General features: G+C 38.8%; 1 protein-coding gene across 1 annotated transcript in view; it reads right to left on the reverse strand.

The window, feature by feature from the left end:
* The window catches only part of CNGB3 (cyclic nucleotide gated channel subunit beta 3), a 160,684-nt gene that overhangs the window by 24,619 nt on the left and 116,861 nt on the right, over positions 1 to 19,204 (reverse strand). The window contains exons 14-15 of the mRNA XM_001083646.5: positions 7,653 to 7,736; positions 835 to 953 (exon numbers count right to left, since the gene is read on the reverse strand). Of these exons, the coding sequence (XP_001083646.3) occupies positions 835 to 953; positions 7,653 to 7,736 (203 nt within the window). The remainder of the gene's footprint in view (positions 1 to 834; positions 954 to 7,652; positions 7,737 to 19,204) is intronic.

Raw genomic sequence — 19,204 nt, forward strand, 5'->3', positions numbered from 1 at the left:
GGGGCCATATCTTGTCTAATATTTTTTATATAGTTTATTCCTAGAGTTAAGAGCAATACCTGACAATCTAGCAAGTACTAGGCACTCAATGAATATTTTTTGGTTGAATAAATGTGATAATGCATATAGAAGTGTTTAGCCCACAAAATGCTTAAATTTGCTGTCTATATTTTTCCTCTTGGGGACTTTCTTTTTCTAGGATAAACTTTTCCGGGCCAATAAGAAACAATGGTAAAAATAAGTAATATTTATTGAGCTCTTAAAAGATGCCAGGCAATGTTCTAAGTGCTTTTAATGAATTAACTCATTTACCAATACTTTAAGGTACGTTCTATTATTATCCTAATTATTAAGGTGAGGAAACTGAGGAACAGCGGGGACAAGTAACAGAGGAAAAAAGCCAGTAGTGGTGAAACTGGAGTTTAAACTCAGGAAATTTGGTCCCACAGCTATGATCACATCACTAGCCTACTCAAGATCCCCTTGTTAGCAAGGCATTCAAGTCTTCCAACAATCTGGTAACAATGAACCCTCCAAACCTCTTCTCTCATTAACTAATTCATTTGCACATCCATTCAACATATACTGGGAACTTGCTTTATGCCAGGCACTGCTCTAGGTCCTGGACTAAAGAGCTGAATGACCCAGTTCTTTTCCTCAGGTCTTTTTGGTGAAGGGATGAATAGAAATATGAAAATCCTTATTTTACCAATGCTATCAGCACAATCAAACCTTTTATAAATCTGAGCAGGAACTTTACTTACTTTACTACCTAAGATTTTTCTTTTATGACAAATGATGGGCTTCAATGTTTATGAAGTATCTTTCAGATACCTGATTTCTCCAAACACTGACCCAGCTTTCAGAGTAACCAGAACTTTAGTACCATCAGGGCCTCCGAGAACTTGGACTTCTCCATGCTTGATGATATACATTTCCTTGCCAATTTCTCCCTACATTTTAAATATAAAGAGGAAATGGTAGTTATTTTATTCTTGACAATTATGCTGTAAATTAAGAAATATAAACTCTTTTAGAGGAGTAAATATAAATGAAGGAAGCAAAGAACATTAGTGTGAAAGTAATTGTCTTAAGACCTAAAGTACTTACAGACATTGGTTAGACATATCATGTGAAAGGAAATGATTAGGAAGATGATACTTCTCAACATGTGAGTACTGTTTGCCTCCCTTGGATACATGAAGATATTTCAGTTAGCACATTGCTTTAGGAAGGACCCTGGGTAGAAGAAGTAATTGATTTTAAGCATGGTCAAGCCTTGCTTTGATGACCACCACTATGCTTGGTAGAAGTTGCTTGGTCTAGCCAAAGAGCATAGACTGCAGTCTTTCAAGGGTCAATTCTATTCTTCTACCCATGTCATCGAGGTCTGATTTGGGGAATTGGGGCATAGGAGATCTTTGAGTTATTATTAGTATTCCATGCTGAGATGAAGTATTAATGGAGTAGGTTGTTTTACTCAGTTCTTGCCTATCTTTGGGGACCCTTGGGACCAGGGGAATGATATTTGTTCAAGCCCTAAGAATTAAACTCCTGGAATGTTCACATAGCCACTGGTTAATGGTGTTATTCTATATTCCTGAGCCAGTGTAGCAGGATGTACCAGGCTGTCAACACTATTTAATATAATCACAAAGATTTACGATGTGTACATCCTACATATTTTGAAGTCTGAATCATGTCTGGTCATGCAGCTATATGCCCCAATTAAGAACATTGGACCCAAGACTAACATGAGCTTCCCTGGGTGGAGATATTTTGCTCATGTTTCTGTGGTCCACTGGAGAGAAAAATGCACCCATGTGACCCTCACAGAAATAGTACCTAGTAAGCCTGTGTCTGATTTCTCTCGTGTTTGCCCGTGTATATCTTTTTCTTGCTATTCCTGCATTTTATTCCTTGCTATAATAAATCTCAAGCCATAAATATAACTTTATGTTGAATTGTATGAGTTCTTGTAAGTAAATCACCAAACTAGTGGGTGGTTATGAGGCCCTTGGAACACATCTTCTCGCTCTAACTTCCAAAAAGAATAAATGTCTTACAAGAGATTTAATGGCACTTAGGTCAAGAAAGGCTATTAAACTTTAAATAGACCAGATTGCATAACACTAGGCAAACTATTTGGATAGCCTACATGTCTGAATGAGTAGTGCCTTGATCACCTTTAGCTATATAAAAAAAAATCATTAATAGATAAATTCACTTACTTGGCTTAGGAGGGGACTGGGTTATTTGAGTTATTCAAATATTCTCATTAACCATACTTTGAAAGAATTAGAATACACTAAAATCAACTCAAGATTAAAAGATTTTTTAAATTTTTATTTTAAAAAGTATTTAGCCTACATCATGCTTTGGAAGAAAAAAAATATTGACTGTAGTTTACTCCCCGAGATGGCTGAGAAAATGTCAACTTTGTTACAGTGCTGAACGCAGGTTTGACATGTAGAAGACACTCATTTATGAATAAGGAAAATATAACTTAGCTATTCTCTGGGAGATTTTAAAGTCCTTCCATACCTAGGTTTATTTTCCTGAACATCAACTATTGTTGCTTTATAATTGCCGGGTTGTGTTTAAAGTTATCAGAATCCACCTTTTAGTTAATATCCAGGAAGCTGAAATTCTTATTTTATCTCCCCATTACTCTTATAAGGAAGGTAAAGTAAGTACTATTATTTCCTTTTTACAGAAATTAAAACAAAGGCACAGATTGGCTTAGCTAATTAGCTAAAGTTGTATGACCCAGTAATTAGAAGCAAAGGAAGCCTAGAACCCACATCTCCTAACTGAGCAATGCAAGAAATATGTTTAAGTTTTGCATTGTGCAAAATATTTTTTTAATTAAAATTTTTTGGTTGTTTTTGCTCTGAGACAGGGTCTTGCTCTGTTGCCCAGGCTAGAGTCCAGTGGCACGATATCAATTCACTGCAACCTCTGCCTCCCACATTCAAGTGATCCTCCCACCTCAGCCTCCTGAGTAGCTGGGACCACAGGCATAAGCCACCATGCCTGGCTAATTTTTGTATTTTTTGTAGAGACAGGGTTTTGCCATGTTGTCCAGGCTTGTCTCAAACTCTTGGACTCATGTGATCCTGCTGCCTTGGCCTCCCAAAGTGTTGGAATTACAGGCGTGAGCCACTGCACCTTGCCTGTGCAAAATATTAAGCATATATTTATACTCAAAAACATATAAAAGTAGAAATTCCAACATAAATGGATCTTATTATATTTATTTACATACTATTAATGCTAATAACAATATCATGTCTTTGCATATTACTTTAAAAAATCATTACATTACCTGACATTTACATAGCTCCTTATTTTAATTCCTATATTTGTTCTAACAGAACATGCTACTTTATAACTGCAAAGCATTTCATAGATATTCATTCATCTAATTCTTGCAAAAATCCCAGTAAAGTAAGTAGGAAAGGCATCATTACTCTTGTTTAAAAATTGGTAGTCGAGGTTTAAAAAATTAAGTGTCTTGAGCAAACGTATAAGGCTCGCAGGTGACAGCGCCAGAACTAGTGGCACCTATGTCATCTGACTCCATATAATACATGAAGACAGACCATATCTAACGGTGACTCCAGTATCGGGAATGATCTCTTAAAAACCAATAAAATAGCCATGAATAATTTAAAAAATAAGGCATGATGTCTGAAAATTAGTTTTCCAAGAGATACTTTAGGAAGTAATGATGAGGACGGGGTCATATTCCTTATTCTTTGCATGAAGTAATTCTCAAGGAACTGGAATGATTTTTCAAAGGCAGTTATTACAACTGACTGGAGGTAGAAGTACATAGTGAGTACTTAAATACAGTTCAGCTCTTTTAATTATTTTTTAATGCTCATTTCAATAATTTTCCAAGGAGATCTGGCATAATCAACGAACCAAAACTTCCACTATTTCTTGCATATTTCTAGGCTAATTTAAGCCCTTTCTGCAGTTTAATTAGCATTCAAATTAAGTAGACATTCCTCAGAGAATAAGGGCTGACAGCATGTGCAAAATAAGATTGAACCAAGCTCTGGTTGTTAGTGTGTGGACTAATTTGGAGAAAATATGAAAAAACAAGAGCTTCATGTAGAGTGAGGTAACCCCTGGAGAGAGTGCACTTCAAAATTTCAGGATTTCTGTGTAGGAAGCTATTTCTAAGGCTCATGAGGGCTTTGTGACACTCAAGGGCACCCCAGCAGAAAAGAGCAGTGCTACTTAAAGTGTGGTTCCTGGGTCACCAGCAGCAGCATCACTAGGAGCTTGTGTAGAGGTGCAAATTCTCAGTTTACTGAGAGTTCTCACTGCAGAAATATATATCAGAGTTTTTGGGAATGAGGTCCTAGAAACTGATGCTTTAACAAGAGCTCTAGGTGATTTCTGCCCTGCCCTAGAGCATCTGAAGAAAACTCCCACTCTTTCAAGCCGCCCAAGCTACCACTCAGTCAATTCCTGGGGATTAGGTAGGTCAGCAAACTTGGCCCCAAATGCCGTCATCTCTTAAATTCAGATAACCTCAAATTGAACATATATTTTTCCTTCTCTTATTTTTGAGAAATATTTTGGAGATTTTGGAGAATATCTCACAAAATATTCCTTCAATATTTTGTGACAACGATAAGCAAAACAACGCTGAATTCAGCCACCTGAAGTCCTGTCAAGTAACAGCCTTTCTTCTCTGTCAATATCTACTATCATGCAAATCCCTTCTTAAAGAAATGTGACCTGTCAGTCTAATGTCTCCTCATTTCTACTTTCCACCCATTTATTCCTTTTCCTGCCTCATTTGTCTCCACTGATGTTTTTGTTATTGAGTGATGAATGTGATGTGAAGAAGAAATTAGAAATGAGAAGGTTGCATCTACTCTGCATTTCATACTTTGTTAAACAAATTTGCACTGCTTGGGGCACAGGTGCTAAAGTTTATGTGAGTTACCACAATTTTCAATCTCTGTTGCTACTGGCCCCAAATGAAAGGACATTTTTTGGTGCATTAAAGTCATGTCATTCCAGTACACCACTGCCCCCAAGGGGTTCTTGGACTGCACTGTGACTTGTATTTCCCATTTTAATAAAACTGATTTCATATCACTAATCTGCCTTATTTTAACTTGGACTAATTTGTGTGGGATTGTATATCCTTGGTTCCCATTTTATCATAATCTCTCTTCCATTTCCCCCCTTCATCTATGAAAGCTCCTTCTCAGTTGCCCTCTCTGACTCTTCTTCATTGATCTCTTCCACGAACACTGGAGTTCTTCAAAGTTAGAGCCAAGGCCCTCTTCTCCGACCTTTCCTTGAGCTTTTCTTGAAGTCTGTTTCCTTTATATTCCAATTCCCAGTAACCCCCAGTTCCATCCTCTCTCATTAGACTGATTTTCACTATGTACTTGGCATCTCCACCTGATGCCTTGAAGTACCTCATACTCCATCTGACTTCGTCTGTTTCACCACAGCCCATCACTCACTTGCTTCTGTTCCTAGGATATGCCAACCCCCATCTTGCCTCTTGGCTCATGGTTCCAAGTCTTCATAAAAAATACCATCCTGTCCACTTCTTTTTTTGAAACTAAAGAACTATTTATCTTTAGATTTTTCGAGGGTCACTCCTGACAACCTAATAACCTCCCCATCTCCCAACCCTGGATCTAAATTAAGTGTTGTTGTCACTACATACTCTTCTGGCAACTTCTATTTTCCCTTTATACAACTTAGCACATTTTGGAATTACGCATTGACTTAATTTCACTTGTTTATTGCTTGTCTCGCCCATGAAGCCAGTGGTTCTTAGTTTTGGCTGCATTTTAGAATCATATGGGAGCTTTTAAATAATACTGGTATATGGGCTCCATCTAGACCAAATCAATCACTGAGGGGTGGAGCCCAGACATCTTCATTCAGGTGATTCTGATGTGCACTGTGAATTGAATACCATGGCACTAGAAAGGTAGGACCCTAAAGGACAAGAACCATCTTTTTTTTTTTTGCTCAGTGCCCAGCACTGTTTCTGGCTCATTGTATTGAGAAACATTTCCTGAGTTTTGTAGAATAAATCATTCTAAAATTGTTCTAACATTTGCCTTATTATAGTTCTCTGTACTCCCTCTATAGACACAGTTCCTTCCTTTTTGCCTTAGCTCACACTTCTTTCCTCTACCCAGAACGCCTATTTCCTCTTTCACTTGGTTTACTCCAATTCATTTTTCAAGACTTAGCTCAGACCTTATCTTCTCTAGGAAATCTTACCAGTAACCAGGAAGGACAGATGCCCCTCCTTTATGTCCTACAAGAGCTTGTGCTTTCTTTGACCATAGCATTTAACACATTATTTTGAAATGATAAAAGTGCCTCTCATCTTTATTCGCTTGTGAACTCACCGAGGTCTTGGATCATCTTGCATTTTTTTTAACTACTCATTTTTCTTTTAACATTTTGATTATTGAGTTTATCTTTGATTTAGTTTCTCACTATATAAATCCCAGGGTCATCATTCCTTTTCTCCCCCTTCAAGTTAGTGATCAGAAATATGCAAAAATATTTATCTGAGGGGATGTTCGTTTTATTTATGATAGCAGACATTTGAAAATTGATCCTGATACATCCCTAGACTGAAATATCATGCAGCTTTTAAAAATCATATTGTAGATTACTTAATACATAAAATGTTCATATGATATATTGTTACATGACAAAACATGTTTCAAAACATATGTACAGTATGATGCCACTTTTATAGCACGAGCTCTATCCATCAGTCAATATAAAAAGATAGGCCAAAATATATGAAGAGTGGTTATTACTGGATGGTGGAATTTATGTCCTTATGTTTTTATGTGTTTTCTATCTTAAAATAATGAACATGTATTATTTTGTAATCATAAAAAGCACAGTACAGGTTTTTAAAATGTGGCATTGATTATTCACTACTTGGGAGAGCAAAATGAAGGTAACTGATATTTTGCCGAAGACATAAAAAAGGCTGAACCACCTATCGCTTCTAGAACTTTTTCCTCCACTTTAAATATTTGAGATTAATGAGCTGTGACAATTGATAATTAACATTTATACAAAGCAGTTTTTCAGGCTACCCACACTTCTATCCTATAATATGAGTAATGAAATCCATATTGTCTTGTTCCTTTGTGAACTCTGAGGGCGCATTATTGCTGTACAGAGCTATACATCATAATAATTTCTGTTTTTTTTTTTGTTTTTTGAGACGGAGTCTCGCTCTGTCGCCCAGGCTGGAGTGCAGTGGCGCGATCTCGGCTCACTGCAAGCTCCGCCTCCTGGGTTTACGCCATTCTCCTGCCTCAGCCTCCTGAGTAGCTGGGACTACAGGCGCCCGCCACCGCGCCCGGCTAATTTTTTGTATTTTTAGTAGAGACGGGGTTTCACCGTGGTCTCGATCTCCTGACCTTGTGATCCGCCCGCCTCGGCCTCCCAAAGTGCTGGGATTACAGGCGTGAGCCACCGCGCCCGGCCAATATACATCATAATAATTTCTATACTATGGAATTCACCCTGAACAAATTTTGTTTAAACAATGCTCTTGACTTATGTCTGAAATCCTCAAATTCATTTATTAGTTGTGCATTTGAAAAATAGCATGCACTCACCTTTTTGCAGACAAAGTCACCAGGCAAATAGAGAATGGATTTCAATCTTAGCAACATGTCATAAATCATCTGTGTATCACAACCCTATATAAAAAGAAAAATAATTCTTATAGAAACAACTAAAAGGCCAATATTCCAAATGAATTCAAAACTCAATGAAAATAAACAGTAATATATATTGTTTGTATTAACATAAAAATATTAACTGCCAATGGCTATGGACTTGTCATGACCCAAAATTTAGAAAAAAATACCTATAGTATAATGGCAAGGATTTAGATCTTGCTCAGATAGACTTGGGTGTGAATCCTGTCTCTGCTACATATTGCTACATAACCTCTCATGCCTCAGTTTACTAATGTGTAAAATGGGGATAAAAATGGTACTTATAACAAAAACTTAATGTACTTAATGACAGCTATTAATGGTAATATACTAATAATAGATTGTTAGTATATCAGGACCAACATAGATCAAAATCTTTGCTGCATATTTTTCTTTCTTTCTTTTTTTTTTTTTTTTTTTTTTTTTGAGACGGAGTCTCGCTCTGTCGCCCAGGCTGGAGTGCAGTGGCCGGATCTCAGCTCACTGCAAGCTCCGCCTCCCGGGTTCACGCCATTCTCCTGCCTCAGCCTCCCGAGTAGCTGGGACTACAGGCGCCCGCCACCTCGCCCGGCTAGTTTTTTTTGTATTTTTTAGTAGAGACGGGGTTTCACCGTGTTAGCCAGGATGGTCTCGATCTCCTGACCTCGTGATCCGCCCGTCTCGGCCTCCCAAAGTGCTGGGATTACAGGCTTGAGCCACCGCGCCCGGCCATATTTTTCTTTCTTAAAACATGTTTCATACCATCGTTAGATATTATTATTTAACATTGCAGGCTTGTCTATCTTTCTTCTTCAACTCAATTATCTTCTTAAGGCCGGGGAAAATGTACACAATAGATACAAAAGCAGTATCTGTTGAGTGAATGTTCGTATTCACTTTAATAGTGTAAGAAACACTATTTGGCTATAGGTCTATATTTGTCTTCTGTTTAAATAATTATATCTATAAGAGCTAAAGAAAAATCTTTAGGTGCTACAAAAACTCACATAGCAGTTTTGAATCTTTTGCTTTCAATAAATATATATTTTTTCATTTTCTTGCAGAGCTGCTAACATGTAACAACTTTCCTCTTGTGGGTGGTCCTGTCCACCCCTTGAGGGAATCATGATTTTGCTGTGAACTAATTATAGAGTCAGTGGCAGAGAAAGGAGAAGCTAAGGGTCTGCTCCCATTTGTGGATCGGATAATCGTTCCTTTAGCAATCACCAGTTTTCTGTAATAGCTTTGGTAACAGACACTTGACCTAGATCCATATGAAATTTAGACTTCAGGGTTGCTTGACTGATAAGGCAAGCTAATAATTTATGATTGAAGTATCTCCAAGTAGCCATTGGTGAGAGGCATTCAGATGAATGTAGTGTTAGAATTTTTAAAAATCACTTCAGAAAGTAAAGCTTTTGGTTCTTTAGGACAGAAAAAAAGGCCAAGGCCAGAAGATATATCTTCTTTTTTTTTTTTTTAATTATTTTTTATTATTATACTTTAAGTTCTAGGGTACATGTGCATAACGTGCAGGTTTGTTACATATGTATACTTGTGCCATGTTGCTGTGCTGCACCCATCAACTCGTCAGCACCCATCAACTCGTCATTTACATCAGGTATAACTCCCAATGCAATCCCTCCCCCCGCCCCCCTCCCCATGATAGGCCCCGGTGTGTGATGTTCCCCTTCCCGAGTCCAAGTGATCTCATTGTTCAGTTTCCACCTATGAGTGAGAACATGCGGTGTTTGGTTTTCTGTTCTTGTGATAGTTTGCTAAGAATGATGGTTTCCAGCTGCATCCATGTCCCTACAAAGGACACAAACTCATCCTTTTTTATGGCTGCATAGTATTCCATGGTGTATATGTGCCACATTTTCTTAATCCAGTCTGTCACTGATGGACATTTGGGTTGATTCCAAGTCTTTGCTATTGTGAATAGTGCCGCAATGAACATACGTGTGCATGTGTCTTTATAGCAGCATGATTTATAATCCTTTGGGTATATCCCCAGTAATGGGATGGCTGGGTCATATGGTACATCTAGTTCTAGATCCTTGAGGAATCGCCATACTGTTACCTGACTTCAAACTATACTACAAGGCTACAGTAACCAAAACAGCATGGTACTGGTACCAAAACAGAGATATAGACCAATGGAACAGAACAGAGTCCTCAGAAATGATACCACACATCTACAGCCATCTGATCTTTGACAAACCTGAGAGAAACAAGAAATGGGGAAAGGATTCCCTATTTAATAAATGGTGCTGGGAAAATTGGCTAGCCATAAATAGAAAGCTGAAACTGGATCCTTTCCTTCCTCCTTATACGAAAATTAATTCAAGATGGATTAGAGACTTAAATGTTAGATCTAATACCATAAAAACCCTAGAGGAAAACCTAGGTAGTACCATTCAGGACATAGGCATGGGCAAAGACTTCATGTCTAAAACACCAAAAGCAACCGCAGCAAAAGCCAAAATTGACAAATGGGATCTCATTAAACTAAAGAGCTTCTGCACTGCAAAAGAAACTACCATCAGAGTGAACAGGCAACCTACAGAATGGGAGAAAATTTTTGCAATCTACTCATCTGACAAAGGGCTAATATCCAGAACCTACAAAGAACTCAAACAAATTTACAAGAAAAAAACAAACAACCCCATCAAAAAGTGGGCAAAGGATATGAACAGACATTTCTCAAAAGAAGACATTCATACAGCCAACAGACACATGAAAAAATGCTCATCATCACTGGCCATCAGAGAAATGCAAATCAAAACCACAATGAGATACCATCTCACACCAGTTAGAATGGCGATCATTCAAAGGTCAGGAAACAACAGGTGCTGGAGAGGATGTGGAGAAATAGGAACACTTTTACACTGTTGGTGGGATTGTAAACTAGTTCAACCATTATGGAAGATATATCTTCTTAATACAGTCTAACAAATACTGATGAGAAGCTGTTTTGAGCAAGGCTTTGTATGACAACCTTGGAGGAATTAAAGATGAAAGAAAATGCTGGGTGCGGTGGCTCAAGCCTGTAATCCCAGCACTTTGGGAGGCCCAGGCGGGCGGATCACAAGGTCAGGAGATCGAGACCATCCTGGCTAACACGGTGAAACCCCGTCTCTACTAAAAAAAAATACAAAAAACTAGCCGGGCGAGGTGGCGGGCGCCTGTGGTCCCAGCTACTCCGGAGGCTGAGGCAGGAGAATGGCGTAAACCCGGGAGGCGGAGCTTGCAGTGAGCTGAGATCCGACCACTGCACTCCAGCCTGGGCGACAGAGCCAGACTCAGTCTCAAAAAAAAAAAAAAAAAAAAAAAAAAAGATGAAAGAAAATAACTCTAGTTGGGGTGATCTTGTAAGTAAGCAGAAAAGCTGTAATTGATGGTAGAAGATAATCATGTCATAAAACATTCCACAAATATACATAAAACTTGTAAGATAAAGAGAGTTAATTTTGCTTGGGAGTGGGATGGGAGAGAGGGGAGGCACCAGAAAAGTTCTAATTTGGGTAATAAAATTTGAATCATTTGAGGATGAGGATGATTTGCATTTGTAAAGATGCACAAAGGCCCTTTTAGGCAGAGGGAAATTTACCTTTTCTTTGCTTGTTATGTATTTGCTTTGCACAAAGTATACACATTTTATTTATATTTGTTTTAGTCCTAGTATGTCTGATAGGTTAGCATATTTGCTAAAGCAAATTACAAACATAACTTTTTTTTTTTTTCTCTAAAAGGCATGGTTCTTTTGTTTTCAGTAAAAATTAAATAAATGGCCCAAGTGCTTAATTCCTTTAAATGCTGTCATCATTTTGGAATAATTTCACTTCAGATACTGGTATTCTGATTCATTTAAAACTCACTTAGAAAAAAGACAAACAGACTTTGGATTGATTTTTGAATCTTCTCCACTAAAGAAAGTTTGTGTCTTTGATATGGTAAAGAAAATCCACGTGAAATATGCTTGGAAGTTCTTGAACATGTACGTGTCTGGAATATTTCTGCAATGAAGGTAACTCTCAGTCACTCATATCCGTGGAGATTTACATTGTAAATGATCAGAAATAGAAGATCTCAAAAGATCCACTTATATTTGTTTTCATATAAATAATCTGAATTTTTGGCACTAATTTTTAAGGTTTTAATTATAATTTGTAAATCAAAAATGACATTTGTATTCCTTGAACAATTTCTATCAGAATGTATTTGATGAAAATTCCCAACTATATTATTGGGATAATATAGTTGTATTCATGGGAAATATTAATGATTTTAAATGCTGTTTTCCTGTGGCAGTAATTCTGATTTTATATAAGTATATCTATAATATACATAAATTATGTATGTATGTATTATGTACATATAATATATAATGTAAAATATATATTATAAATATATATAATTTAAATATAATCATATATAATACATATATTTTAGATGTATAAAATTATATATATAATCAGAATTACTGCCACAGTAATCAGAATATAAGTATATATACACAGATATATATATTCTTATAATTTTATGTTGCCTTGGCACCAATTTTGAATATAAGTTTAACTTTCTCATACTGGAAGCGGGATCAGTCACTCTTGATACAGTTTCCAGTTCTCTGCCTCTTTCCAGTTCCTCAATATGGTTGATCCAGACACCTGCTTTATACCACTGCCTCCTGGTGACCACCGTTCTATGGTACAGCTGGATGCAACTGACTAGAATTGCCCCACTGACCTTCAGAGCCCACATGGATGAGCAGATATTCCACAGTGACTACCTGTCAGTCACAGCAAGACCTCATGGAACTCATGTCTGCTGTAAACCAACCTGTCAGAACTTCCCCTGGGAAACCTCCCTGGGTAACACCCTGGATCCCAAAAAGGCTTTGGCCCATTCTCTCTCTCCCCACTGGTTGAGCACGAGTGTTCCCCCTTCCCATTGGCCCTGTGAGGCGTGCTGCCCTCTTCTCTCTGAGATCTGTAATTAATAAAAATGCTTCTATTATTTCATGGGTTTTGTTGTGCTGCTTCCCCTGTGTCTCGCCTGACTGACATATCCAAACCTAACTTTTTTTCCAGTACAGGGTTTTCCTAGGGAGTGGCTATCTTATAGGAATAAACTGGACACGGATCAGATAAAAGCCACAAGAGCATCAGTCAATATAAATAAATTCCCTGTGAGAGAAATGTCTGTTCATGGTCGACCACCTAGGCATGAGGTCGTCGACTGGGATCAAGAAGTATCCCATGAAAGGCACACTGTGAACAGCCACCACCCATCCTCTGGAGCCCCGTGAGGGCAAGGCTGGAGTGTATGGCCACTCTCCCAAGACAGACCCCAACTCCAAGACTAAATGAAAGGAAATATAACAGTGTGGCAGCACAGTCGGCCTCTGTATCCATGGACTCCACCTCCATGGATTCAAACAACTGTGGATGGAGAATATTCAGGGGGAAAAAAAAAAACCAAAATAGCAGTACCACAGTAAAAAAATACAAACAAGAAATATGGTTTAATTATTATTTACATAGCATTTACATTGTATTTGGTACTATAAGTAATCTACAGATGAGTTAAAGTATACAGGAGGATGTGGGTAGGTTATTTGCAAATACTATGCCACAGATTTTGGTTTCCTTGGGGGTCCTGGAACCAATCCCCTGTGGATACCACGGGATAGACTGTATTGTTTTCAATACTGAAAAAATTGGAAACCACATACTGTCAACCTATGGGCAGATAAAATATTGAATATTTGTAGATTGCAATATCGTAAAATGGTTAAAATAAATCACAGATCGGCTGGGTGTGGTGGCTTACACCTGTAATCCCAGATTTTGGAGGCTGAGGAGGGCGGATTGCTTGAGCTCAGGAGTTTGAGACCAGCTTGGCCAACATGGCGAAACCCCATCTCTACTAAAAATACAAAAATCAGTTGGGCGTGGTGACACATGCCTGTAATCCCAGCTGCTTGAGAGGCTCAGGTGGGAAGATCGCTAGAACCTGGGAGGCGGGGTTGCAGTGAACCGAGATTGCACCACTGCTCTCCAGCCTGGGTGACAGAGTAAGACCTTGTCTTAAAAAAATCAATAAATTAATTGGAAAAATAAAGATAAAAATAAAATAAACTATATCTATTTAAATATATGATTAAATTCAACCAATAGTGTAGTCTGAATACAGAATATATTCCGTATGATTCCAACTACAAAAATCTAAACACACTACTGCCAGTTTATGTTCATATAACTATAAAGTAAAACGATAAAGATGAGGAGTGGAGGGACATCCTCAGATGAGGGTCTTCGTGGCCACCTCTAGGGAGGAAGAAAGGAGAATGGGTCTGGGGAGAAGAACTGATGAAACTTCAACTTTCATTTTTTTTTTTTTTTTTTTTGAGGCGGAGTCTCGCTCTGTTGCCCAGGCTGGAGTGCGGTGGCCGGATCTCAGCTCACTGCAAGCTCCGCCTCCTGGGTTCACGCCATTCTCCTGCCTCAGCCTCCGGAGTAGCTGGGACTACAGGCGCCCGCCACCTTGCCCGGCTAGTTTTTTGTATTTTTAGTAGAGACAGGGTTTCACCGTGTTAGCCAGGATGGTCTCGATCTCCTGACCTCGTGATCCACCCGTCTCGGCCTCCCAAAGTGCTGGGATTACAGGCTTGAGCCACCGCACCCAGCCTATTAATTTTAAATTTTAATAAAATGTCTCTCTTTGCAGAGAAATGTGTTCAGTCTTCTTTCCCCTTTTATTCTTTAGGTGGGCTCAGGGGCAGATAGCACCAGTGAAGGAAATCGGATCAATGGGAAGTGTGAGACCAACCTAGGCGATAAGCCCGAACATAGATAAACAGTGAGCACTTTTCTCGGCAGGAACACACACAAGCATCTACATCCATAGCTTTCAGCTGATGGCTTGGATTTCCTCAGACAAAAACATTTGAACCAATCTAAATATGACTTTTTATTAACATACTCGGATAGCACATGGATCAAGTCATGCAAACTGAATCTAGCAGCTGTATATAGTAAAAACTTAGAATTTAAGTTCCACCAATTAAGTGATTCTGTCCCTCAATGATTACTTTATGAAAAGACGCCACTAGCTTTGGGGCAGCTTTTGTTTAGGACTAAATCCTTCTTATTTGGATTTAGGCCTAGTGAAATAAAGTTTGCATTGTGATGTCATTATATTTTATAATGTGTTTGAGAACTATTATTATTCTCTTTCTCCAGAAAATGATTATTTTCTTGAGATATACATTGCTTCATTATTGTGTGATTTAAAAAGAATTACATCCTGGGCCAACTTTTCCTCTCGGTAACCCAGCTCCATTTTGTTTAGTTAGGAAATTTTCTGATGTATGAAAAGACAGGATTGCTTTGTAAATGTCTCTTTTTTCTATAAAGTGAGAGTACCTGAGAAAGTATCAACATTAGCATTATACTAGTATATAACATTTGTATTATGTTTTACTGTCATATCTTTACCTGTTTAATTCTTCCAGCCTCCCACTGATGCCTGGCATTAATGAATAGATGGTCATCACTCCTGGTTTTTAGATAAAAACTGGAGTCCCAGGAAGCCTGTTGACTTTCTCTAAGGTCACACGTACGATAGGTATTGGAGGAGGAGTATCACCAGAGTGTGTGTTTTTATCTACACTTGGAGCAACTTGAGATCAAAGTGTTTGTATTATTCACTCTTGTATTCTCAGTGTCTCACCAGGGTTTAGGGCATGTTGGATGCTAAATAAAAATGGCTGACATATAGAATGAAGCTGTTAGAAATTATTCCATTTTGGGCAATGAGAAATTCAGTGCTGTACAGCTGTGTTACAGATTTGAATGAGGATATTGGAGATTTGAATGGAGTTGGGAGCAATGTTACTTTGATTCACAACAGAGCCATAGGTTAGATGGTGTTTCTCGTACCCAGGAAATTCCACTTTTAATAATGGCAAGCTCTGAATACAAGTGTAAGGTTGGTAAAATTTTTCCTTGGAATGTGTACTCTCTTAGTCCTATAGAATTTCTCAATTTCTAGGCTCATTTCTGCTTTCTTTGAAACAGAACTTAAGATATCATCACTATTTTATAACTCACTGTGAATTTAAGTCACTCTCAAGTATAAGCAATGGTCTTCAGGGCTTTTTCCATCTCAGCCTGTTTATTACAAAGGGACATGCTTTGTTCTATCTTAAACCCCTTTCTCATTAAACAAGTAAATTATAGGTGATATGACTAGGGCAGGGAATTCTGAATTCAGTTCTTCATGCCATTGACTATGTGAGGCAGGATACTGATTGGTAGCTGTTGGGACCAGCAAAGTCAAATGTGATAAAAAATTTGCAAAGTGCTGTGATGTCATAATTTATTAATATTACTTAGACCTAAACTTACAGTCAATATTTGCAACACTAGTAAAAATCATCTCCGTCAAACTTTCCCTGAAAATTGGCAATAGTTTTAATTTTCTAGGAGTTTGGGTCAAAGTGGGTAGTCATGAGTTAGAATCCTGAAGATGAATCTAATCCAGCAGTCCCCAATCTTTTTGGCGCCAGGGACCAGTTTTGTGGAAGGCAATTTTTTTTCACCGATGGGCAGTTGGGGGGATGGTTTCAGGATGATTCAAGTACATTACACTTATTGTGCATTTTCTTTCTATTATTATTACTTTGTAATATGTAACAAAACAATTATACAACTCACCATAATGTAGAATCAGTGGGAGCCCTGAGCTTGTTTACTTGCAACTAGACAGTCCCATCTGGGGGTGATGGGAGACAGTGACAGATCATCAGGCATAAAATTCTCATAAGGCACATGCAACCTGGATCCCTCACATGCTCAGTTCACGATAGGGCTCCACTCCTATGAGAATCGAATGCCACTGCTGATCTGACAGGAGGCAGAGCTTGGGTGATAATACCAGCAGTGAGCAGTGGTTGTAAATACAGGTGAAGCTGCTCTCACTCACCCACCACTCACCTTCTTCTTTGCTGCCTGGTTCCCAACAGGCCACCGACTGGCACTTGTCTGTGACCCTGGGGTGGGTACGCCTGATCTAGTCAATTTTTCTATGATCAGGCAGGGCCACAGGAAGAATCTGATTTTACCTGTGTAGAAACTCCCACACAGTTGCATCAGTTTTATTTCTCCATTTAATAATGACTATGTAATTTACTATGTACCAGGTCCTGATATAAGTGCCTCATGTATTTTGAGTCCCTTACAGCCAAGTATATTATCTCATTTATTTAGTGTCTTCCCTCCTATCGAAGGGCTCCAGAGGGCAGAAACAACATGGTTGCAGTAGCTGGGCAGCAGCCCTCCATGTCTGGCTCAGTGCTTTAGACAGAGCAATTGCTGAGGATGTATAGTTGAATGGAGTTCATTTAGATTATAAACTCACTATTCAAAACATTTTAAAAAAATCTAGCGACAATACTTTATTGCTGATACCATTAGGGTAAAAATAAAGTTGGTAGAAACGAAACACAAATCTCACTGTAGTCTCCCTCTCACGTTCTGATTTCAGGCCCTGTGGAGTATATATGTGATGACATATCAGATAAGTAGGATGCCACTGCTGGGGATCTGCATGTGAGTGTTAGAAAGCATGCTGCCATTCCGGTTCTATTCCTGGCTCAGTCTGTCACTCACACACAAAACACTTCCTTCTCATCCTTTCTTCCTTGGAAGTCACAGCCTTTGCAGGTTCTCTTTGCCACATAATCGCAAACAATGAGTCAAAGATCCCAGTGAGGTGTCCTGTTGGGATGGGTTCTGCATAATTACCAGAGCAGCAAATAGACACATTGTGCCTTCCTTGTCAGACTGAAGGTACCTACGTTCCAATTTTGGTATCTCTGGGTCCCTGCTTTCCTACTGACTGCGGGCTGTTTCTAAAGTATGCGCTTCTAATACCAGCCACTAGGTGGCGCAACAGAACTTACATTAAAGTTTCTCCCATTTCTGGTAACGTAGTGGTAAAGGCAAAATGTGATTTCCCTAGCATTTAATTTGATAAAATATATTTAAAAATCGAGATCGAAATAATAAATCATCAGAAATGAGGGGAAATTGCCCAATCTCATAGAAATGAATCACTCCTTATTAGCTTAATACTTATGCTTGGGCCTGGAATAACGTGAAATCTGCAAGGAAGAGGAACCATTTTTGTGAAAAATTAAAATATATATATAATTTGACTATTCATCTCTAAGCTATTTCAAATCTCCGATCACCCATGTTGAAGCAGCAAATCTTACTAATTAACCACAATTTATTGAAGCAAAGTTTTAGTGAAAATCTGTGACTCTAATTCCACCTGCTTTGATTAAGAGGAGAAAAATCCTGCATGAGATTCAGAGGCTTTTCTTAGCAGGAAAGTAGAAAAGTGTGTGTGACTGTAGATATCTATCTGATGTGCCAAGTCTTAGTCTGTGAATATCGCCAAAGGATTGCCTTGGTCTTGATCTTTTTTTTTTTTTTTTTTTGAGACGGTCTCGCTCTGTTGCTCAGCCTGGAGTATAGAGGCACAGTCATGGCTCACTGCAGCCTCAACCTCCTGGGCTCAGGTGATCCTCTTGCCTTGGCCTCCTGAGTAGTAGGGACTACAGGCACCTGGCTAAATTTTCTATTGTTTGTAAAGATGAGGTCTCACTATGTTGCCAGGCTGGTCTTGAACTCCTGGGCTCAGGCAATCCTCTTGCCTTGACCTCCCAAAGTGCTGGGATAACAGCCATGAGCTACTGCACTGGAGCAGCTTGACTTTTGACTCTAGTGAAACTTTTCCAGTTCCTCCCCACCTTATCAGTTATCCAGATAGGACTGGCAGAGAACTGAAGGAAAGAATGATAGAGTGGTGTAAAGAAAGCCGTGCTCAAACTGTCCCAATGCTTAGAGCTCAATGACCTCAGTCAGGTAAGTTGTTTGCTCTCTGTAAAATGGGATAGTAACAAAGCTTTCATTGGAAGTGTATTAGTTTGTTAGGGCTGCCATAACACAGTTATACAGGGTGTGTGCTTTAAACAACAGAAATTATTTTCTCACAGTTCTGGAGGCTAAACGCTTAAGATCAAGGCATCAGCAGGTCTGGTTTCTTCTGTGGCCTCTCTGCTTGGCTTGCAGATGGCCACCTTCTCACTGTGTCCTTACATGGCTTTTCCTCTGTGCACTTGCACCTGTGGTGTCTCTGTGTGTCCAAATTTCCTCTTCTTATAAGGACACCAAATTGAATTAGGACCCATCCTCCTAGCCTCATTTTAACTTCAGTGAACAGGTTAATCCTTTTCCATGCTTAGGAGTTTTCACCCAGGTGCTTCTAGTTTCTCACTCCATAGGCTCCTCCGCATCCCACACCTGGGCCATTCTCTCCTTTGTGCAGTCAGCTCCCTGGGTGCGTAGTGGCTTTCAGTGAAGATAGGAGACTGGTTCAGAAGCAGTGCA

Source organism: Macaca mulatta, chromosome 8, assembly GCF_049350105.2.
Source record: "Macaca mulatta isolate MMU2019108-1 chromosome 8, T2T-MMU8v2.0, whole genome shotgun sequence".
Lineage (NCBI taxonomy): Eukaryota > Metazoa > Chordata > Mammalia > Primates > Cercopithecidae > Macaca > Macaca mulatta.